The sequence below is a fragment of the Xenopus laevis genome, chromosome 9_10L (assembly GCF_017654675.1).
Source record: "Xenopus laevis strain J_2021 chromosome 9_10L, Xenopus_laevis_v10.1, whole genome shotgun sequence".
Classification (NCBI taxonomy): domain Eukaryota; kingdom Metazoa; phylum Chordata; class Amphibia; order Anura; family Pipidae; genus Xenopus; species Xenopus laevis.
The window spans coordinates 14396531-14421422 of NC_054387.1; the positions used below are offsets into that span (position 1 = coordinate 14396531).

Below are 24892 nucleotides of genomic sequence, written 5' to 3' on the forward strand. Positions count from 1 at the left end.
ACTATGAACTATATATGAATATTGCAAATTGGGGCTGCTGTACATAAGAACCAGTCCGGCAGTACTTTACCATGTGAAAAAGGCTTTAAATATTCCTTAAAAGTACATGATAAATACAACTTTCGCTGTCAAAATCCATATCATGTCACTTTAAAGGGGAACTCCGCCTAACGCCTAGTGAAAGAAAATATCATTGTAAGCAACTTTCCCGATATACATTTATTAAAAGTTATTTTCAAGTTATTGGTAAATATAAGTGCAAATGAAAGTTGTCCTACAAGAGAGCGGGTGCACGAGGAACTTTTTTCATTCTCATATTTCTCCTTTTATTTTAGAATAAATTATCTCTAAGCCCCATGGAATATAATAGAATTCATTACGCCAAGCTCCCCCCCCCCAGACACTAATAGTGAAACGACCCTTCCCTCGGCTTCTTTCATTTGGAAATAAAGCGGTTAACGTGCCCTCTTTGTTCCCTGCGCCCGCCAAAATCGGGGAAGCATTGATTGTTCCTGATGCAAACACAAATCAGACAATTACAGTTAAGTGGGTTTTAAAAGGCTACATGTTTGAGTTATGTTCCAATTGTTATTGCGGCTCAGACATACAGCCAGCTCACAATCAACATGCTGTCAGATCAATGATGCGAGCTGTATATTAACACTTATTTTCTGCGCACACATTTCCTACTGCTGCAGAGCGCGACTCATGCACCTTCTCTACTGATGGAAGGGGGGGGAGAAAAGACAAACTTCACGGTTTACATTAAAGCCTGAACTTTCACTTTATAAGTACCAGGAGTCTTGTTTTTATGAAGTCCAACCATCTCATCTGCCAGTGCAACAGTGCCCTCTGCTGGGCCTGCAAAATATTACAGCAGAAATAATTTATATGAAAGGGAAAAGCTATACCCTCATACTGTACTGTCTAATGGTGGCCATACACGGAGAGATCCGCTAGTTTGGCGATGTCGCCAAATGAGCGGATCTCTCCCCGATATGCCCATCTAGAGGTGGGCAATATCGGGCTGTTCCGATCGTGGGCCCTAGGGCCCAACGATCGGATCCTAACGAATAGTAACGGGCGGTCGCATCCCGGGACCGCATCAACGAACAGGTGTGGCCGCGATCCGACAGGTCCCATCCGATCGAGATTGGCCAGATCTCGATCTGGGAAGCCCGTCGGGGGGCCCCATACACGGGCCAATAAGCTGCAGCTTTTATCGGCCCGTTTATGGCCACTTTTAGGCAGTGATCGTTAACCAGTGGCTCAGTGACATGTTGCTCTCCAACCCCTTGGATGTTGCTCCCAGTGGCCTCAAAGCAGGAGCTTATTTTTGAATTCCAGGCAAGTTTTTGTTGCATAGAAATCAGGTGCACTGCCAAACAGAGTCTCCTGTAGTCTGCCACATAGGGGCTACAAAATAGCAAATCACAGATGTTTTTGTCACCTACAGGAACTTTTCATGCTTGTGTTGCTCCCCAACTCTTTTTATATTTGAAAGTGGCTTACGGGTAAAATAAAGTTGGGGACCCCTGGTCTAAGGGAAACAATATGGCACCTCCTTCCCATATGTATAAATACAAATATACAGAGAAGGAATGTTCTGGGCACACAATAAGCTATACCCTCATACTGTACATTGATCCCCAACCAGTAGCTCGTGAGCAACATGTTGCTCACCAACCCCTTGATGTTGCTCTCAGTGGCCCCAAAGCAGGTGCTTATTTTTGAATTCCAGGCTTGGAGACAAGATTTGGTTGTATAAAAACCAGTTGGTCTGCCAATCAGAGCCTCCTGTAGGCTGCCAGTCCACATAGGGACTATCAAAAGCCAATCATAACCCTTATTTGGCACCACCCAGGAACTTGTTTCATGCTTATGTTGCTCCCCAGCTCTTTTTACATCCGAATGTTGCTCACGGGTGAAAAAGGTTGGGGATCCCTGGTCTAAGGGAAACAATATGGCACCTCCTTCCCATATGTATAAATACAAAAATATAGAGAAGGAATGTTCTGGGCACACAATAAGCTATACCCTCATACTGTATTGTCTAAGGGAAACAATATGGCACCTCCTTCCCATATGTATAAATACAAATATACAGAGAAGAAATGTTCTGGGCACACAATAAGTTATACCCTCATACTGTACTGTCTAAGGGAAACAATATGGCACCTCCTTCCCATATGTATAAATACAAATATACAGAGAAGGAATGTTGTGGGCACACAATAAGCTATACCCTCATACTGTACTGTCTAAGGGAAACAATATGACACCTCCTTCCCATATGTATAAATACAAATATACAGAGAAGGAATGTTCTGGGCACACAATAAGCTATACCCTCATACTGTACTGTCTAAGGGAAATAATATGGCACCTCCTACCTATATGTATAAATGCAAATATACAGAGAAGGAATGTTCTGGGCACACAATAAGCTATACCCTCATACTGTACTGTCTAAGGGAAATAATATGGCACCTCCTACCTATATGTATAAATGCAAATATACAGAGAAGGAATGTTCTGGGCACAAAATAAAATAAACCCCCATACTGTACTGTACTGTCTATGGCACCTTCAACCCATATGTATAAATACAAATATACAGAGAAGGAATGTTGTGGGCACACAATAAGCTATACCCTCATACTGTACTGTCTAAGGGAAACAATATGGCACCTCCTTCCCATATGTATAAATACAAATATACAGAGAAGAAATGTTCTGGGCACACAATAAGCTATACCCTCATACTGTACTGTCTAAGGGAAATAATATGGCACCTCCTACCTATATGTATAAATGCAAATATACAGAGAAGGAATGTTCTGGGCACAAAATAAAATAAACCCCCATACTGTACTGTACTGTCTATGGCACCTTCAACCCATATGTATAAATACAAATATACAGAGAAGGAATGTTGTGGGCACACAATAAGCTATACCCTCATACTGTACTGTCTAAGGGAAACAATATGGCACCTCCTTCCCATATGTATAAATACAAATATACAGAGAAGGAATGTTGTGGGCACACAATAAGCTATACCCTCATACTGTACTGTCTAAGGGAAACAATATGGCACCTCCTTCCCATATGTATAAATACAAATAAACAGAGAAGGAATGTTCTGGGCACACAATAAGCTATACCCTCATACTGTACTGTCTAAGGGAAACAATATGGCACCTCCTTCCCATATGTATAAATACAAATATACAGAGAAGGAATGTTCTGGGCACACAATCGGCTATACCCTCATACTGTACTGTCTAAGGGAAACAATATGGCACCTCCTTCCCATATGTATCAATACAAATATACAGAGAAAAAATGTTCTGGGCACACAATAATCTATACCCTCATACTGTACTGTCTAAGGGAAACAATATGGCACCTCCTTCCCATATGTATAAATACAAATATACAGAGAAGGAATGTTCTGGGCACACAATAAGCTATACCCTCATACTGTACTGTCTAAGGGAAATAATATGGCACCTCCTACCTATATGTATAAATGCAAATATACAGAGAAGGAATGTTCTGGGCACAAAATAAAATAAACCCCCATACTGTACTGTACTGTCTATGGCACCTTCAACCCATATGTATAAGTACAAATATACAGAGAAGGAATGTTGTGGGCACACAATAAGCTATACCCTCATACTGTACTGTCTAAGGGAAACAATATGGCACCTCCTTCCCATATGTATAAATACAAATATACAGAGAGGAATGTTCTGGGCACACAATAAGCTATACCCTCATACTGTACTGTCTAAGGGAAACAATATGGCACCTCCTTCCCATATGTATAAATACAAATATACAGAGAAGGAATGTTCTGGGCACACAATAAGCTATACCCTCATACTGTACTGTCTAAGGGAAACAATATGGCACCTCCTTCCCATATGTATAAATACAAATATACAGAGAAGGAATGTTCTGGGCACACAATAAGCTATACCCTTATACTGTACTGTCTAAGGGAAACAATATGGCACCTCCTTCCTATATGTATAAATACAAATATACAGAGAAGGAATGTTGTGGGCAAACAATAAGCTATACCCTCATACTCTACTGAGTCAGCGGGTCTTAGGGTAAAAACTACATGGGAGATTTTGATCAGATTTTGTGGGTCAGATTTTGCAAGATCTGATCTTGCTATGCAATTACACGCAACACTATGCAACAGCACAAGATTTGTAGGATCCTGAGAAATTTCATCCCCCAGAGCAGTGATCCCCAACCAGCGGCTCATGATTAACATGTTGCTCTCCAACCCCTTAGATGTTGCACCCGGTGGCCTCAAAGTAGAAGCTTGTTTTGAATTCCAGACTTGGAGGCAAGTTTTGGTTGTATAAAAACCAGGTGCACTGCCAAACAGAGTCTCCTGTAGGCTGCCAGTCCACATAAGGGCTACCAAATAGCCAATCACAGCTCTTATTTGGCACCCCAGGAATTTTTATCATGTTTGTGTTGCTCCTCACTCTCTTTACATTTGTATGTGGCTCATGGTAAAACAAGTTAGGAACCCCTGCCCTATAAAGTAAAGTCGGATCAGATAAAGTCAGATGTAGTTTGTTCATGTATCTACACCTGACAGTCAATGTATTTCAATGGATAAAAAAAAGTCAGGCAGACGCCATCAGATTTTATCTCATTGGATGAAGACGCAGAGTTCCCATCTGACAGTCGTGTTGCGCCGGATGGAGAATTTTCCATGTAGTTTACACATTAGATTTCTGTATCAGTCCCACTATATTTTCACCCATGAGATTACATCCAGCTTGTGGCATGCGTTTATTTGATTCAACACCGACCTACAGAATCTCCTGTGGAGTTTATTCCTTAAACTTTAGCCCTTAGACTTGCACTTCTGGGTTAATTTAAAAAGCAGGAGCCAGTGATTGTCAGACCTGCCCTCTGCATCACTTCCCTAAAGCTGGCCATAGACGCAAAGATCCGATCGTACGAATCGTGGATTCGTACGATTTTCGGACCATGTGTGGAGAGTCCCGACATTTTTCGTCCGTCGGAGATCGGTCGATTGGTCGATCGGACAGGTTAGAAAATTTCTGTCGCCTGCCGATAATATCTCTGCGTGTATTGCCGATCGTACGATTTTCAGTGGGAGACTGTCACCAGTGTTGTCGGACATAAGTATCGTACGATTGCTGTCAGGGGCAGAGCATTGGGTGATCTGTTCTTATTTGATCGGAATGGTAAAGACTTTGATCTGAATGGTTAGTGGAGGGTCGGGAGATGGGAAAGTCCGATCGTACGTTGATTCGTACGATCGGATCTTTGCGTCTATGGCCAGCTTTAGGGTGAGAGGTGAGCTGACCGGCTGACCTTAAATCAACGTTGCTTCCAAAAAAGAACAAACAACTGAGCGTTACTTTATTTGTCTGCTTTAGGAACATCTGTCTCCCACTCAGCAGTTCCACTAGAAATGTGATAACTGTGCTGAGCCTGACATTGGAATTTCACTTGAATCTGACCTTCAAACTTTCCTCACTGCTCCCTCAGCAGATACACGTCTCTTGGCTATTCTCTCTCTCTCTCTCTCCCCCCCCTATCCTTTTCTCTCTCTCTCTCTCTCTCTCTCTCGCCCCGTATCCTTTTCTTTCTTTCTCTTTCTCTCTGTAACCATTTTCTCTCTCTTTCCCTCTGTATCCCTTACTCTGTGTATCCCTCTCTCTCTCTCTCTCTCTCTCTCTCTCTCTCTCTGTATCCATTTCTCTCTCTATGTATCCCTTTCTCTCTCTCTCCGTATCCTTTTCTCTCTCTTTCTCTCTGTAACCATTTTCTCTCTCTTTCCCTCTGTATCCCTTACTCTGTGTATCCCTCTCTCTCTCTCTCTCTCTCTCTCTGTATCCATTTCTCTCTCTATGTATCCCTTTCTCTCTCTCTCCGTATCCTTTTCTCTCTCTTTCTCTCTGTAACCATTTTCTCTCTCTTTCCCTCTGTATCCCTTACTCTGTGTATCCCTCTCTCTCTCTCTCTCTCTCTCTCTCTCTGTATCCATTTCTCTCTCTATGTATCCCTTTCTCTCTCTCTCCGTATCCTTTTCTCTCTCTCTCTCTCTCTCTCTCTCTCTCTCTCTATTCTTTTCTCTCTCTATATTTCTCTCTCTGTGTGCTTCTCTCTCTCTCTCTGTGTCCCTTTCTCTCTCTCCATGTATCCTTTCCTCTCTCTCTCTCTCTCTCTCTCTTTCTCTCCGTATCCCCCTCTCTCTCCCTCCTTCTCTCTCATTATCCCTTCCTTATCCCTTTTCTCTCTCTCTCTCTCTCTCTCTCTCTCTCTCTCTCCGTATCCCTTTCTCTCTCTCTCTCTCTCTGTATTCCTTTATCTCTCTATATCCCTCTCTCTCTCCATATCTCTCTCTGTGTCCTTTTCTCTCTCTCTCTCTCGCTCTCTCTCTCTCTCTCTCTCTCTCTCTGTATCCCTTTCTCTCTCTCTCCTTCTCTCTCTTTCTCTCTGTAACCATTTTCTCTCTCTTTACCTCTGTATCCCTTACTCTATGTGTATCCCTCTCTCTCTCTCTCTCTCTCTCTCTCTCTGTATCCATTTCTCTCTCTATGTATCCCTTTCTCTCTCTCTCCGTATCCTTCTCTCTCTCTCTCTCTCTCTCTCTCTCTCTCTCTCCCTCTCTCTCTATCCCTCTCTCTCTCTCTCTCTCTCTCTCTCTCTGTCTCTCTATCCCTCTCTCTCTCTCTCTATCCCTTTCTCTCTCTCTCTCTCTCTCTCTCTCTCTCTCTCTCTCTCTCTCTCTCTGTATCCCTTTCTCTCTCTCTCTCTCTCTCTCTCTCTCTCTCTCTCCTTCTCTCTCTCTCTCTCTCTCAAATCAAATCAAATCAAATCAAATCAAATGAGCTTTATTGGCAGGACCAAATACATTAAGCATTGCCAAAGCAGGTAGAGGGGTGAAATGGGTGGGGTTAGGGGGGGCAGTTTATGGGAATAGGGGAAAGTCCGTTCTCTCTCAGTCTATGACAGTCTCTTACATATTGTGCAGCTATTGTTACTGTCAGTGTCTCTTCTCCCAGTAGGAAGTGGAGTTTCCTCTCTTCTTTTATGGATGCGAAGTCTGGGATGTGACGGGAAAATCTCTGGAAGTGGGTGTCCCTCAGTGCTGAGTATGTGGGGCACTGTAGCAAGAAGTGGGCCTCATACTCCATGGCCTCCTGGTCACATCGCTGGCACAGTCTGTTCTCTCTGGGTCTGTAGGTCTGTCTGTGCCGTCCCAAGTCTATCTCAAAGTTGTGGGCACTCAGTCTGTACATACTCTGTAGCCTTTCCAGATATGGGGCCAGTCTGTACTCTCTCCCCAGTGATTGGTAGATAGAAAGTTTCTGGGAATTTGATATTTCGTTCCTCCAGTCACAGACGTATTGCTCTTTGACTTTGTTTATTTTTTGTGTTATTTGGCCTCTCTCTCTGTAACCCTTCTCTCTCTCTCTCTCTCTCTCTCTGTATCTCTGTCAGTATTTCTCTCTCTGTACTCGTCTCGTTCTCGCTCTGTATCTCTAGTTCTCTGTGTATCTCTTTCTTGGTATCGCTCTCTTTCTATCTTTCTAACATACAGATTTCTACATGTCCTTCAGTAAGTAAAACATTGAAGTTGTGCTGAGGACTCTGGCAGGGAGAAAGGGAATTCATCCTATCTGCTCCAGGGCAGCACATGATAACTATAGAGAGGGGCCAAGCCCTAGTCACATGGCAAGTCTAATCTGAATTCATTGCCCTTAACTTTCCATGTCCTTTCTATTACCAAAAAACATTTTTTTTTTCTTTTGTGCACAATTATATTGGCACCAAACAAGTAAGTAATCTTTCATTCTCTGTATATTTGTATTTATACATATGGGAAGTAAGTAATCGTATAATATAATAAGGATACAAGCTCATCTGGTGCATTTTCTAGTTGAACCCCAGCCACTTCTCCCATCACACTGCCCAGCTGGTAGAAGAAGACATCAACTCTGGGAAGTGCTCTGAGAACTTCTCTAAATGCATTTACTACTGAAAGGTGACCATTACACTTAGGAATCTACAGAATCTACTGCCCCTGGAGTTTGGTTCCTATATGAAGAAAGAAGATTGTCATTCCTTATTATTAACAGCCTCTTGACCTGGGTGGTCCTGGGTTTACCATGGCTTCAACTATACAATCCATCAATAAACTGGTGTTTGAGTCAGATCTCTTCCCAGAGGGCCCTGACAGACGGGGGAATTCATCACCCAGCAGGAAATATCCTCTTGAAGTGCCCAAAAATACCTGCCCCAAACACATTACATTAGGCGATCCTTGGTAATCTCCCAGAAATAACGAACAAGGCATTTCTCCTGCTCTTTTTCCTTGGCTTGATAGACCCAAAATGGCAGCACCCCCGGCACTTTATAATTTTTCATCATTCAAGTTTGAGAAGAACTCTTCAGGAGGAACCAGATGTACAAGCTTTTAAAGACTTTGAAAAGAAACTTTTTCCTAGTGCATGAAAGGAACGGAGAGGAACAGTGATCTTCAAGCTGCAGTGTTGGGACACCAATCACAGCGGAATCCTATAGAACAATAGATTTGGGTTACACTCTGTTCTTGTTCTTTGATTCTTTTATGTGATGAACTGATCATTAATACTTAGAGGCAGTCTCTACCCAAGAGAGATTGTAGCTATGGAACAGAGTGGGAAGGGAGGTTGCTGGGAATTGCCTCAATCCTTTTATATACCAAAGAGCTGAACTGGAGCTTGATAGATGATTGCCTTCTAACAATATAAGAAAATAAAAGTTTGGATTTCGTCCACTGGAGGAACATACAGGGGCTGCTTGTGTCCCCACTCTTTCTTGAAGCAAAGGGATCACTAAGCAGTTATTATGGGGTGCTGAGGACTAAATTCTCTCAACTTTTCCTGCCCAACCCAAAATCTCTGGGTTGCCCCAATGTGGCCCAGACTCGCCATATGAGCCCAAAATGGAGTGATAAATGAAACACAAAAAAAAAATCAATTTGCCAAACAATGACGAGGGAGGTGGAGAGTCGGGGTGCAGATACATTTCTTTTAAACAGGAAATAAGCAGCTACAATGCAGGTGCAGCAGTATTTCACAATCAGCGCAGCATTCCTACCATATTTGTCAGATTCTCTTCCTGATGCCTTATTTTTTTCTTGGAAAGACTTGAAAATTCTTTTCTGCCTTGTTTTTATATGCGGACAGCAATTGAAAAAAACAAGAATCTGACTCATGTACTTAAGTATATGAGTGCCACTTCCTGCTACATACTAATAGGGGGCTGTTCCTGCTGAATTGTGCTTAGTACAGGGGAATACCTATGCTGCCATAGTTTTATGGTATCTCCCTGTACAGACAATGAGCAAACTTAGGGGGCTGTTCCTGCTGAATTGTGCTTAGTATAGGGGAATATCTATGCTGCCATAGTTTTATGGTATCTCTCAATACAGACTATGGGCAAACTTAGGGGACTGTTCCTGCTGAATTGTGCTTAGTACAGGGGAATACCTATGCTGCCATAGTTTTATGGGATCTCTCTGTACAGACTATGAGCAAACTTAGGGGGCTGTTCCTGCTGAATTGTGTTTAGTACAGGGGAATACCTATGCTGCCATAGTTTTATGGGATCTCTCAATACAGACTATGGGCAAACTTAGGGGACTGTTCCTGCTGAATTGTGCTTAGTACAGGGGAATACCTATGCTGCCATAGTTTTATGGTATCTCTCTGTACAGGCTATGAGCAAATTTAAGGGCTATTTCTGCTGCTATCCCAGGAATTTTACATTTCTGGCAGCATCAGGAAGTGCTGTCCATATTAGTATAATTAGTATTAGTTAAATTAGTATAATGGGCACATTGATCATATTGGTGTGTGACTGTATGGGCAACAAAACATCATGATTTCCATGTTTTTTGGGTTTATTTATTTATTTTTGCTTTTTATTCAAATGTTATCTAACAGCAGCACCTAGTTACAAATGGCAGGGTTTTACATGGCAGCAGGTCGCTCTGGATTCATCCCCAAGAAGCTTTATCTTAGAATACACCTCCTTTGTACATTGGACTAGTAACCAAGTAACTAAACTGTCATTGGGATTTCCTTGTGCATTGGGGAGGGACGGAGTGGGGGGTTGGTCTGTATCTGCCCCAGGCAGCCAGCAGTTTTAATGAATTCCCTCCTAATTGCCCTGCCCCTCCTGATACATTCCTGCCTGGGGGTTGGCACTTTGCCAGCGCAGATCCTTACCAGTTACCCAGCATGGCATTGAGATTGTGCCCAGTTTGGGGAAGGTCCTAGGGAACCCCTGCTCCACCTGACATGAATCTCTGGCCTCGACATGGTTACAAGGTAGGGGGGTCAAGAAAGGGCTCAATGCCAGGGGTTGGGTAAGGATTTCTAATGCATGTAAAGCTGCCGTGCGGTTGGCATTTCACAGGCAGAGCTCCAAGTTTCACTACAAGGCTGTTTTATTATATAGATATATTCTATCAGATTTAAATATGATCAACATAAAATTATTGATTTGTGCCTGTTTGTACTGCAATTCCCATCATCCTCCAAATGCTAAAGACTTTCAGGTGGAGCAAAGTGATGATTCTTTAAATTTGGAGAGACATATTATAGTCCTCCCAGGCTAATCCATGTACAGTGAAACTGCTACCTCTGACTTTACCTAAAAGCAGGACAGGACTTCTGCTTACAATGGGGATCAGATAGGATCTGTGCAGCCACTGGGACACAATGCTCTGTTATACAGATAGCTAGAATCTCAGCTGCCATAAAGCAGGTCAGGACTGCTGCTTACAATGGGGATCAGAAAGGATCTGTGCAGCCACTGGGACAGAATGCTCTGTTATACAGATAGCTAGAATCTCAGCCATAAAGCAGGACAGGACTGCTGCTTACAATGGGGATCAGTTAGGATCTGTGCAGCCACTGGGACAGAATGCTCTGTTATACAGATAGCTAGAATCTCAGCTGCCATAAAGCAGGACAGGACTGCAGCTTACAATGGGGATCAGTTAGGTTCTGATAGTTGGAATGCTCTGTTATACAGATAGCTAGAATCTCAGCCATAAAGCAGGGCAGGACTGCTGCTTACAATGGGGATCAGTTAGGATCTGTGCAGCCACTGGGACAGAATGCTCTGTTATACAGATAGCTAGAATCTCAGCCATAAAGCAGGACAGGACTGCTGCTTACAATGGGGATCAGATAGGATCTGTGCAGCCACTGGGACAGAATGCTCTGTTATACAGATAGCTAGAATCTCAGCTGCCATAAAGCAGGACAGGACTGCTGCTTACAATGGGGATGAGATAGGATCTGTGCAGCCACTTGGAGAGAATGTTCTGTTATACAGATAGCTAGAATCTCAGCTGCCATAAAGCAGGGCAGGACTGCTGCTTACAATGGGGATGAAAGAGGATCTGTACCACTGTGCTCCATTATAAAGATGAGAGCGACACTCATATTTACACAAAATGTTATATTGTTTTCAGGCACAAATATAAACTTTTGCTTTTGGAGATAGTGCTGATGCATTTCAAGTAAGTGGCTTGGGTAGCTGAGAATTGTATCTTGCAATTAGAGAAATGTCATTGGTCATTGGAAAACATATTTTTTTCAAAACGCGCAAGTTAATAGTATTGCAAGAATACTAAGAAGCAGAATTCTGCACTGAAATCCGTTTCTCAAAAGGGCAAACAGATTTTTTAATATTTAATTTTGAAATCTGACATGGGGCTAGACATTGCCAGTTTCCCAGCTGCCCCCAGTCATGTGACTTGTGCTCTGATAAACTTCAGTCACTCTTTACTGCTGTACTGCAAGTTGGAGTGATATCATCCCCCTCCCTTTCACCCCCCCCCCAGCAGCCAAACAACAGAACAATGGGAAGGTAACCAGATTACAGCTCCCTGGTAGATCTAAGAACAGCACTTAATAGTAAAATCCAGGTCCCACTGCGACACATTCAGTTACATTGAGTGGGAGAAACAACAGCCTGCCAGAAAGCAGTTCCATCCTAAAGTGCTGGCTCTTTCTGAAAGCACATGACGAGGCAAAATGACCTGAGATGCACCTACACACCAATATTATAACTAAAAAATACACTTGCTGGTTCAGGAATGAAATTTTATATTGTAGAGTGAATTATTTGCAGTGTAAACGGTGTCATTTAGAAATAAAAACTACACCATAAAAATCATGACAGAATCCCTTTAACATCAATCTATACAAGCCAAAGCACAGCGGAGTCGGAAACATATTTATTTATAATTCAGGTTAACGGTGGGTTAATGGGGGAAGAGTGACCGGCATGGGTAGGGAACGTGCTACAGATGGCTAGCAGGCAAAATCTTGGTGGCCAGCGTGTCTTGACGTGTGTTTAGCATGTGCTGCTGTATTCCTGCTGACATTCCATGCCTTGTGCCTGGGCTTGTCTTCTCCTTACTCCAATGCACTGGGGCCCTGCTGTGTGTGTGTGTGTGTGTGTGAGACGACACTGGGCGTGATTTCCGCACTCTTCCCTCTGTTTAATCATCTACTGGGTAACACAATGGAATGTGCGTGAGCCAAAGGGAACAGGGAGCTGCACCTTCAGCACACTCAGGAATATCAGGTAACAGTCGGAGGTTTTGGGGAGGGTGTAGGGGGCCCTTCTGCTAATATTCCACTTACAGCAATCAAAACTGCTTGGGGTTATCACCTGCAATATAAGATTTGGGTCTGTGGCTGAGATCTTATGGCAGGTTGGGAATACACGGGAGGCGCACAAGAACTTTTCTTGGAAGTCTGACGGATTCCTTGGAGGGGGGCGGGGTTGCTGATCTGCAGCTTTATTAATATACAGGTTTCCTTCTTTATACCCCCCTTTATATCATGCCACTTTCACTTTCTGCCAATGTCTACATGTCCATCAAATTATATTCTAGTCAATATAAATGTCTCACTCTTTCTAGTACCCAGTCGGGGCTAATAAGAGCACTGTCATTATATACGCAACGCTCAATATTACTCATGTATTACTCATGTATTACTTGTGTATTATAAGAGATAATGTACCCCCTACTGTAATTGATAAGGATATTAGAAGTCACTGAGGGGTTCTGTGACCATATAAAGGCACAAGGCTGCAGGCTGAGTTATACAGGGAACTCTGAGTATCACTCGTATTATAAGGGATAATGTACCCCCTACAGTAAATGATAAGGATATTAGAAGTCACTGAGGCTTTCTGTGACCATATAAAGGCACAAGGCTGCAGACTGAGTTATACAGGGAACTCTGAGTATCACTCATGTATTATAAGGGATAATGTACCCCCTACTGTAAATGATAAGGATATTAGAAGTCACTGAGGGGTTCTGTGACCATATAAAGGCACAAGGCTGTTAATTTGTTTGTATTTTACAAGAGGAAACATTATATTTTTTATAATACACAAGTTACAATGAGTAATGATACAAGTGACATCGTGGAACACTGTCTATAACTTACAACATCACTTAGCACCATTTATAAGGATATATATCGCTATTCAATGAAGTACAGTATTCGGATTAAAGTTGCAAGAATTTGGACAAGTAAATAATGATCCCTAAGAGGCTCCCAGTTCCGACTATTGATGAATGTGTGACGTGTAATTAAGTTTAAAGATTTACATTTAGCACCTCTCAGACAAGTCACTTGGTCATCTCTGCAGCTCATCATCAGCTTTTATTTGCTCTAGTTTCTTATTTTTCTTTTATTATTATTATTATTATTATTATTATTATTATTATGCTTTCTGAATTTGACCTGCAGTCAAGTTGCTACAGTCTGTGACTTTGGCTACCAGGTTGATTATTTCAGGAATCACTAACTGCCCAAATTCAATCCTTAAAGGTGTACTTCACCTTTAACTTAAAGGAGAAGGAAACCCCCAGGGCGCTAAACCCCTCCCCCCTCCCCTGTGCTGCCCCCCCTCCCTCCTCCCCCTGGCCTACCTGTCCCCCTGGGCAAATGCCCCTAACTTTTTACTCACCCCTCTGCGCAGGTCCTGTCCACGGAGTACGCAGTCGCCATCTTCTCCCACGCGCGTCTTCTTCCTGCTCTGATCGGCGTTTTCTGGCGCATGCGCAGTAGGAACAGGTACCGGTACGGCTCTACTGCGCATGCGCCGAATGTCACGAAGTTTTCCGTTTTCACTTCGTGACATTCGGCGCATGCGCAGTAGAGCCGTACCGGTACCTGTTCCTACTGCGCATGCGCCAGAAAACGCCGATCAGAGCAGGAAGAAGACGCGCGTGGGAGAAGATGGCGACTGCGTACTCCGTGGACAGGACCTGCGCAGAGGGGTGAGTAAAAAGTTAGGGGCATTTGCCCAGGGGACAGGTAGGCCAGGGGGAGGAGGGAGGGGGGGCAGCACAGGGGAGGGGGGGAGGGGTTTAGCGCCCTGGGGGTTTCCTTCTCCTTTAACTTTTATTATGTAATATAATGACTAATTCTAAACAACTTTTCGGCCTTCATTTTTTCTCTTTTTTTTTTTTATCGTTTTTGAATTATTTGCCTACTTCTTTTGACTCTTTCCAGCTTTCAAACAGGGAGGTTACTGACCCCATCTGAAAAGCAAATGCTCTGTAAGGCTACAAATGTATTGTTATTGCTACTTTTTATTACTCATCTTTCTATTTAGGCCTCTCCTATTCATATTCCAGTCACTTATTCAAATCAATGCATGGGTCATTCAGACCCTAGCAACCAGATTGCTGAAATTGCAAACTGAAGAGCTGCTGAATAAAAATCTTAATAACTCAAAAACCAGAAATAATAAAAAATTAAAACCTTAAAATATAACTGTACATTTTTAGGAAGAGCAAGGGGTATTTCTCCTCATCTGGCAATGAGCAGAGTCATGGGCATTAACTGTATGTAACAATATCCCTGACTATTTTCCCAATATTCTCTCTTAGGTGTAAAGATGTCTTCTCGTACTGATATCCTAAAGAAGGAGCTGGAGGAAGAGCTGAAACTGAGCAGTGAAGACCTAAGGAGTCATGCTTGGTACCATGGGCCTCTCCCAAGACAGGTCAGCAGCACCCAGTAATAAATATATAATACACAAAAAGCCATGAATATCTTGTAAATCATATCCTTATAAATTGTGACTAGTGATGTCACCAGTTATAAACGGTGAGTAGTGATGTCAATTTTGTCATATGACTCACTGAAACTTGTGTATTATAATAAACCGAGTTGGCAGCTTATTGGCCCGTGTGTGGGGCCATCCGACGGGCTTCCCTGAGCAATGTCAGGCCGAAAGTCGGGCAGATCTCGATCGGGCAGGTTAAAAAATCCCGCCACATCTGTGCGTGTATGAGGTCCAGCGATCCAACCGCCCTAGGGCCCACGATCGGATCACCTGATATCGCCCACTTCAATGTGGGCATATTGGGGAGAGATCCGCTCGTTTGGCGACATCTCTATGCCTATGGCCACCTTTATGGCCACCTTTAGATACAGGAGCAGACCAGGTCTCTCTGACTACTGGGCAACTTTTTATTTATTTATTTTAACATGTTGCTTTTTTCCTTATTATCTTATCACACATCAGGCCAATAGCACCTTAGGCCAAAAGCACATCAGACCAATAGCATGCTAGGGGCATGACATGGTGCCCAATTGTAGAATTGTGGTAGTCAAATGCCCCACCACACCTGACATTGCTTCCCAATGAAATGAATGGAGAATATATTATATTACAATATATTATATCATTATTAACAGCTCTGTTAAACATCCCTAAAATTGTTACACCACAGGAATCAGAGCGGCTGCTGGAGTCAAATGGCGACTTTCTGATCCGTGATTCCATCTCTTCCCCGGGGGACTATGTGCTGAGCTGTTCCGGCGCCGGCCAGTTATTACATTTTAAGATCATCGCGGTCTCTCTGCGCCCACGACGTGGAATGGCACGGACGCTCTACCAGCTGGAGCAGGATCAGTTTGATAACATCCCAGCTCTGGTTCGCTCCTATGTGGGGGACAGAAGGAAGGTGTCGGAGTCTACAGGCGCAGTGATAATAAGTCCTGTGAACAGATCCCTGCCGCTTAGAGCCCTGCACGAGAAACATAACAGCCACAGCGGGGGAGACAGAGACCACAGGAGAAGTCTCAACATGCCTGAGAGCAGCCTCCTTAGGTAAATAAGCATTGCTCTATTTCTCCCATGCCTAACAATGTACTATTCTGTGTTTCCTACCCTTGTTTTCTTTTCCCCCACACCGAACACTACACGTCTCATGTCCTATTATTATAAAATACTGTGCAAAATCCTATCACAATGTATCTAACAAATATGTACTTCATAGAACTCTAGTATTGCACCAATCCCTCACCCCAGTAATGCACCATCTACTAATGTCCCATCCTTTGTCCCATAATCTCACACCCAAATTACCATACACCACTTACTAGTGCACTATCTTCTGTACCCCAATCCCTTATCCCACCACTTAACTATTGTTTTACCCAAACTATCATACACCACTTACTATTGTGTTATCCCCTATAGCCCAATTACACATCCAAACTATTATTCACTGCTTATTATTATGCTATCCCCTGTACCCCAATGCCATGCTGTCATACACCACTTACTACTGCTATAACCTCTCTACCCCAACCCCTTACCCTAACTATTATACACCAGTTACTATTGTTCTATCCACTGTATCCCAACCCCTCACGCAAACTGTCATACACCACTTACTATTGCGTATGCCCTATAGCCCAATTCCACACCCAAACTATCATACACCGCTTATTATTGTGCTATCCCCTGTACCCCAATGCCACACTATCATACACCACTTACTATTGCTCTAACCTCTGTACTCCAACCCCTTACCCAAACTATCATACAAGACTTACTATATTCTGTACCCCAATTACACACCCACACCATCATACACAAGTTGCTGTTGTGCTATATTCTGTACCCCGGTGCCAAACCCAAACTTTCATACACTACATTCTATTGCACTATACCCTGTACCCCAAATCCACACTATCATCACCACTTACTATTGTGCTGTCCCCTGTACCCCAATTCCACACTATCATCACCACTTACTATTTATTGCTATATTCACTGTACCCCTATCCCTCACACAAACTATCATTCATACACTACTTACTAATCACAAGTCACCTTAGCTTCACATTCCAGGACTAAAACAGTCATAAAATACCAGATTCAAATGTAAATTTCACTTTCCAACAATAAAAATAACCCAGTCACTTCCCTTATAGCAATGCATCATCCTCTCTGACATGTCTTACCCTACCCAAAATATCACAGGCCTGTCACAATGCGCCTTATTCAAGACAATTGTCTTGTGTTCTAGAACCAAGGACAGGTTTGGGAGTCAGCCAGGGAACTTGGACATACTGAAGGAGAAACCTCTGCAGAGTGCTCAGTCGGACAGTAATCTGCTCTCAGGTAAGACAGACACAGACAAAGGAAGCTTTCATAAAGGAACAGTAACACCAAAAAATGAACAAGTAATGGAAATATCATGTAGTGTTGCCCTGCACTGGTAAAACTGATCTGTTTGCTTCAGAAACACTACTATAGTTCATATAAACAAGCTGCTTGTGTAACTGCAACTCCCTGTTCAGTGTGAGTTCAATCAATATCAGTCCGACACAGATTGTTGTAATAAAGATGTTCCCTTATTATCTGGCTGACACCTTGATATCTGTTTCTCTACAGCATTTACAGCGGAAGCATTGACTCTTCCACAGAACCAAATGCGTGTGCCCCTCTCCCCCCTTTTCCGCACTGGTAGTGACCCAGTCCTCCGGGCCAAAACACTTCCGGCCCCCAGTCTTGACCTAAATGGCAACAGTGCCCTTCGGGGCTCAGACAGTCAGCTGCACTGCAAGGCACCCCCAAAACCCATACGGGCCCCATCCTTGCTGCTTCCAGAGCCCCCTGATGAAGCCGACACATACTCAGAGCTCATCCCTCGTGTCCCTGTAATCTTCAAGAGACCTGTGGACCACGGTATAGCTGAAGAACGATGGAAAAACCGTGTTCGGGCCACAGAGACCACTTTTGGCTTTCTGGAGTCTGAGGAATCTCAAGGTGGGGTTGATTCTGGTACCGGCCTTTTGGACAATGCAATTACTGTGACGGTGGTCCATACAGTAGTGGCTGGTGAGGAGGAGGAGGATCCATTTGTCCGACCACAAATACAAACCATCTCTTCCTATCAGCCCAAAGCCTTCCAGTCTCTTCTGCTCTCTCCCGAAAACAAACCACTGGAGCCGGCCGCCCTGCGTAAGCTGAAAGAAATTGTGAGCCAAAAGGACTGCAAGGAGAGCGCCCTTCATATCTTGCGAGAGGACTGCCAGGTAACCATAATCAGACCTCTTGGGGTTCAAACCCACCAACTGGCAGTATTTAACCCCCTATTATCTGTGCACACTTCCACTCTTCTTTCCCTGATTCCTGTTATATTCCATATAACATTAAAGGGATTCTGTCATGATTTTTATGATGTCGTTTTTATTTCTAAATGACACTGTTTACACTGCAAATAATTCACTCTACAATATAAAATTTCATTCCTGAACAAGCAAGTGTATTTAGTTGTAATATTGGTGTGTAGGTGCATTTCAGGTCATTTTGCCTGGTCATGTGATTTCAGAAAGAGCCAGCACTTTAGGATGGAACTGCTTTCTGGCAGGCTGTTGTTTCTCCTACTCAATGTAACTGAATGTGTCACAGTGGGACCTGGATTTTACTATTGAGTGTTGTTTTTACCAGGGAGCAGTTATGTTGTGTTAGGGAGCTGGTTACCTTCCCATTGTTCTGTTGTTAGACTGCTGGGGGGTGATATCACTTCAACTTGCAGTACAGCAGTAAAGAGTGAATAAAGTTTATTAAAGCACAAGTCACATGATTGGGGGCAGCTAAGAAAATGACAATATGTCTAGCTCCATGTCAGATTTCAGAATTAAATATAAAAAAACCTGTTTGCTCTTTTGAGAAATGGATTTCAGTGCAGAATTCTGCTGGAGCAATACTATTAAAGGACCAGTAACATATTTTTTTTTTTCAAAAACACAAAGACAAATTAAACTTTTATTAATTAAGTCTTTATTAAGCAATAACTTACCGAAACTCTGCTTGCGCTCCTCTTCATAAAAGGCGATCCGGCAATCCATCATGCGGCGCTCAATTTCACCTATATATGCCTTCCATATAGGAGATAGGCCGGGAGGAGAAATCGAGCGCCGTGCGATGGATCGTCGCCGTGTTGCTTTTTTTGAAGAGGAGTTTCCCTAAGTTATTTCTTAATAAAGACTTAATTAATAAAAGTTTAATTTGTCTTTGTGTTTTTTTTTCGTTTTATACTAACGAATTTAAAAAAAAAAAATTTATGTTACTGGTCCTTTAACTAATGTGTTTTTAAAAAAATATTTTTTCCCATGACAGCATCCCTTTAAACCAGCTAACGGGTCAGTTAAGAAGCAATTCATCTGTAATGCTCTACAACTTTCTATACTTTATACTGGCGCTAACAAAAAGTATCAACCCACAGGAAATTCGAATTTGGGGTGTTACCCCTGAGCAGCAGAGGATGATGGGAGTTCAGTCAGGGCTGGAGCTGTTAACATTACCGTATGGGCAGCAGCTGAGACGAGATCTTCTAGAAAGGTTATTTAATCTATTTGTTATTTGCAAATTTATCATCCAAGTGGGTAAGTCTAACTTCTTGGATAACTGCAGAAATAAAACATTAAACTTCTTTTCTTATCTTCCCAGGCACCACCTCCTATGCCTCGGGGTAGCAGTGGATATCTTGGGTTGCACAGGAGCTGTCTCAGAACGGGCGCACACACTCCATCGCATTATTCAGCTGGCGGTGGAGCTGCGAGACCATGCGGGGGACCTCTTTGCCTTCTCTGCTGTTATGAAAGCCCTGACCCTCCCCCAAGTGAGACACGTTACAGAAATAGAGTAGGGTTGGGGGGCTCAGGAGGTGGCAGACTTTAAGGTTCTTTCAATTCACAAAATGATGAAGTCTTTTACCGCTGCTTCTTTAGGTTGCACGCCTGGAGCAGACATGGCAGACACTACAGCAAATTCACACCCAAAGTGCCATAACCTTCCAAAAGCAACTGAAGCCGGCCCTCAGGGAACTGGATGAGTGTCAGTAATAATAAACTCACTACATTAGTCTTTGCCCAAATAATTGGTCTCGTAACCAGTCTTTGACACTGTAATATTACTTTTTGCACACAGGTATTGCGCTGCCCCCAGCCAGTGATATTGTGGTGCCCCACATTGTGCCAGTGCTTCGGGCCATGGAAGGAGAAGATGATGGAGGGGGGCCCATGGAAGAAAGCTGTGCACGGCTACTCAGAGTCCTGCAGGCAGCAAGATCTTATGCAGCGAATGCAGAGTTGCACAGGAAAAATGCAGAGGACAAGTTGCAAGGTGAGTTCACTTTATATGCTTCCAGGATTTCCACAGTAGGGGGTACATTATCCCTTATAATACATGAGTGATACTCAGAGTTCCCTTTATAACCCAGCCTGCAGCCTTGTGCCTTTATATGGTCACAGAACAACCCCTCAGCAACTTCTAATATCCTTATCATTTAAAGTAGGGGGTACATTATCCCTTATAATACACAAGTGATACTCAGAATTCCCTGTATAACTCAGCCTGCAGCCTTGTGCCTTTATATGGTCACAGAACCCCTCAGTGACTTCTAATATCCTTATCATTTACAGTAGGGGGTATATTATCCCTTATAATACATGAGTGATACTCAGAGTTCCCTGTATAACTCAGCCTTCAGCCTTGTGCCTTTATATGGTCACAGAACCCCTCAGTGACTTCTAATATCCTTATCATTTTCAGTAGGGGGTACATTATCGCTTATAATACATGAGTGATACTCAGAGTTCCCTGTATAACTCAGCCTGCAGCCTTGTGTCTTTATATGGTCACAGAACGCCTCTGTGACTTCTATTATCCTTATCATTTACAGTAGGGGGTACATTATATTTTAAACAGTGATACTCAGAGTTTCCGGTAGGGCTACGTTATCCCTTACATGTCAAAGACTATGCATCAGATCCATTTTTATCCTCGTCTCCACACAGGACATACCCCTCTCCCAGAGCTACGGGAGGCTTTTCAGACAGAATTCTCACTGAGGTTATTTTGGGGGAGTAAAGGTGCCAGCGTGGAGCAAAAAGAGAGGTACAGGAAATTTGACCAGATTCTCAGTGTTTTATCCCAAAAGCTGGAACCAGAGAGGGACAGGAGCAAGCTGGTGAGCAGTGTGTATGGAGCTGCGTTTTAGGGTGTCCCGAGACACCCCACCTGCGACTTATCTGTACAACAAGCAGGAAGTTGAAACTGTACGGCTGTTCCCTTTAACTGCCGGGACCAATGTCAATCATCAGTGATTATTTGGAAGGCAAGTCTCACTACAAACGTCCAAGTTGGCATCTGGCAAGGAGGCGTTTGGTACTTGTGAGCCAAATGTTATCATGACGGGCAACGCAAGGCTGGAGAAGCTGCTGATTGGCATGAATGCCACCCACGGGTCAGTAGATTTTATGGTGACAAGAAAGAGGAGCTGACAGTTACTCCTCCACCTGCCGACCCCTCTTTCTCTCCCAGGCATTATTGCTCGTAGAATAGTGTTTTTGGCACAGTCTGCCCGTAATGCAGCTGATTACAAACTGGCGAGCCAGCCAAATGCTCTAATAGATTGCCTGATGGCCGGTGCAGTCAATAAACATATTCCGGGCTCCATTCTTTAGTGGGGAATATGTGCTGCATTCTATTGGGCAAAGGCAATCAGAGGTTTGCTTTCATCGCTCAACCTGCAGATTTCTGGAAAAAGCCACTCACTGATTGGTTGCTATGGGTTACTGCCCAGGTGTAAAATTTGCCCGCTGTTTATAAATGAGCCTCTGTGCCTTTATTCAAGCTGTGAAGAATCTACTGTACACTGTATTCACCGCAACACTGCAGGGTTTATTTACTAAGCTAATTGAGCTAATTGCCCCAGAATAAAGGGGCAGCCAATAAGCAGCATCCGCTATACCATGCACCAATACGGGCACCTGCTTTGTATTAATTATGCCCAAACAGGTGCAAAGGGATTGCAAGTGGGATGGCGTCACTTAAAGGGGAACTATTGCGAAAATGAAAATGTAATATTAGCTTCAGGATACTGAAATGAGAAACTTTCTAAATACAATTAATTAAAAATTCAGTACCTTTTCTGAAATAATCAAGTTAATGTTCACTATCCCTCTCTCAGCATGTGTTTCTCTTCATTCTGTCTTCATTCAGGAGTTGGGTGTCAGATCCAATATATCTTAAAGGGGGGCTCCTTTTGCCTAGCAGATGTATTAGAGCTCACTCTATTAAACTCACCAGACATCATGTCTCTCTACATGCAGGATTTGTGCAAAAGGCAGTTATTTTGTTAGATTTTGTTTGTACTGGAATCAGCTATTTACACGAGCTCTAATACATTTGCTAGGAAAGGAAGCCCCCCTATAAGATATATTGGATCTAACTGTCAATTAATATCTGACACCCAACTGCTGCATGAAGACAGAATGAAGAGAAACAGATGCTCAGAGAGGCATAGTGAATATAAACTTGATGCAGAATGCAGAATTTTTAATTGATCGTATTTGGAAAGTTTCTTACTTTAGTATTAAGTTTTCATTTTTGCGATAGTTCCCCTTTAAGTTGGCAAATGAGTGTGGCATGAGTAGCGGCATTAGAATCTCTTCTCTAGGTCCATGTGCTGCAGTTCACCAGAGATTGGTGTATCGGTAGTTTCTAGAAGCACAAGGGCATACTTTGCACTTGCAAATAAGTCCTTAATGTATTACACTGGTAAGGGTTACGTTAATTAGCAGGGGATGTTATATTAATACATTTCACAATGACTTTCTTATATTTATTCATTACTGTTCTGCCTTACTGGTTCCAAACAAATGACTTTCTAGGGGTAAGGGAACACAAGCAGATTTGGGGAGATTAGTCGCCCCGGCGACAAATCGCCTCTTCTTCGAGGGCGACAATCTCCCCGAACTGGCTTCCCCTACCTTCCCGCCAGCTATAATGAAAAATTGCCAGCGGGATGGCACTCGCGGCACTTAGTTTTCGCCCGAAGTTGCCTCATGAGGAAACTTCGGGTGACTTCGGAAAACGAAACGCCGCAAGAGCCATCCCGCTGTTGATTTTTCATTATAGCCGGCGGGAAGGTAGGGGAAGGCAGTTTGGGGAGATTGTTGCCCCGAAGAAGAGGCGATTTGTCGCTGGGGCAACTTATCTCCCCATGTTGCCTTACCCTTAGACAGCATGAGTCAGCAGGGGTCATTTATCAACACTGGGCAGTAACCCATGGCAACCAATCAAATTGCTGCATTCATTGTTCTACTTGCAGCTAAAGCTAATCAGTGATTGGTTGCGATGGGTAACTGCCCCAGGGCAAATTTGCCCACTGTTGATAAAAGAGCCCCACTATGACTCTAACTGATTCAAGATTTCCAGATATGGTGAATAACAGCAGCTAAGTCAGTGGGTTGCACAGGGGGAGGTATTATTTGGCTGAATGAGGAACCGCAATAAAACATCGCCAATTATGAAACTAGAAGGAAAAAGATGCCACAGGGCAGGAGCGACTACAACAATCAGCTGCACCTGTTACTGTGGAAACAGTAAATAAGGGGGAACCTCATTGCGGCCAATCAGATTTTCTATAATGTGCTCTATATGAAATAGATTTATACATAGTTTTATTAAAGATTATTTTTTACAAAGAAATGTGATATTTTGTACCTCTTTACGTCCCTATGATTGCAGCACTTCTGGTTTAATTGCGCAGAAACATCCGTTTAATTCCAAATCCAAACTTGAACCTTAATCTCTCTGTTTTCCCCCCCCCCCCATGTGTTTGAAATAGAATGGTCAAATTGTAAACCTACTCTCTGCTGGATGCCAAACATTACTGCACCCGCCAGTAATTAATTACCTGTATATTGGGGAAATAGTCTGGGGTATAGGGGAGACGGGCTTGAGAATGGGCTTATTTACAATAAGGCAGTGAGGGATAAGGTTAAAAGGTGGTGATTATATAGTGAATAAAATACCCTCCTCTTGTAAAATATAATATTATAAGTTACAGAGGAGTCATAAAAAACATGAAGGTGGAGTGTTTTTATACAGGTCATGGAACTCCGACATGACTTCTAATTAGGGATGCACTGAATCGACTATTTTGGATTGGGCCGAACCCCCGAATCCTTCGCGAAAGATTCGGCTGCAGGAGCGATCTGTCAATTTTGCCGCCTGAGGTGGCCTTCATTTTGCCGCCGCTCTCCCCAGGGCACTCATCTTTCAGCGCCGGAGGGGGTTGGTCCACGTCACGCCGGAGGGGGTTGTGGGCGGTCCAGTCGCTAGTGCAGAGAGTGCAATTGCGGCTTGAAAAATGGAAATTCGGCTCTTAGTTACCAGGAACGGCATTTTTGCGACCTGAGGGGCGCTGCCGCCTGAGGCGAGTGTCTCAACTCGCCTCAATGGTGGAGCGCCCCTGTTCAGCTGAATGCTGAACCGAATCCGAATTTGCATATGCAAATTAGGGGTGGCAAGGGGAAAACATTTTTTCTACTTCCTTGTTTTTTGACAAAAAGTCATGCGATTTTCCTCCCCGCATTTAATTTGCATATGCAAATTAGGATTCAGATTCGTTTCGGCCGAGCAGAAGGATTCGTCCAAATCCTGCTGAAAAAGGCAGAATCCTGGC

At 43.3% G+C, this 24892-nt stretch overlaps 1 protein-coding gene across 3 annotated transcripts in view; it reads left to right on the top strand.

The window, feature by feature from the left end:
- LOC108700920 (breast cancer anti-estrogen resistance protein 3 homolog) overlaps nucleotides 1-22326 on the top strand; it is a 248726-nt gene extending 226400 nt beyond the window's left edge. For 2 of the 3 annotated variants that reach the window (XM_041577573.1, XM_018234963.2), the window contains 9 exons: nucleotides 15002-15117; nucleotides 15851-16230; nucleotides 17438-17532; nucleotides 17806-18449; nucleotides 19643-19758; nucleotides 19867-20038; nucleotides 20148-20253; nucleotides 20347-20541; nucleotides 21216-22326. In XM_041577573.1, the coding sequence (XP_041433507.1) occupies nucleotides 15010-15117; nucleotides 15851-16230; nucleotides 17438-17532; nucleotides 17806-18449; nucleotides 19643-19758; nucleotides 19867-20038; nucleotides 20148-20253; nucleotides 20347-20541; nucleotides 21216-21418 (2019 nt within the window). In that variant the 5' untranslated portion in view covers nucleotides 15002-15009 and the 3' untranslated portion in view covers nucleotides 21419-22326. Of the gene's footprint in view, nucleotides 1-12385; nucleotides 12670-15001; nucleotides 15118-15850; nucleotides 16231-17437; nucleotides 17533-17805; nucleotides 18450-19642; nucleotides 19759-19866; nucleotides 20039-20147; nucleotides 20254-20346; nucleotides 20542-21215 lie in introns of those variants that run through there. The other variant, XM_018234962.2, reaches the window with a different exon arrangement.
- The last annotated feature ends 2566 nt before the right edge of the window (nucleotides 22327-24892 follow it).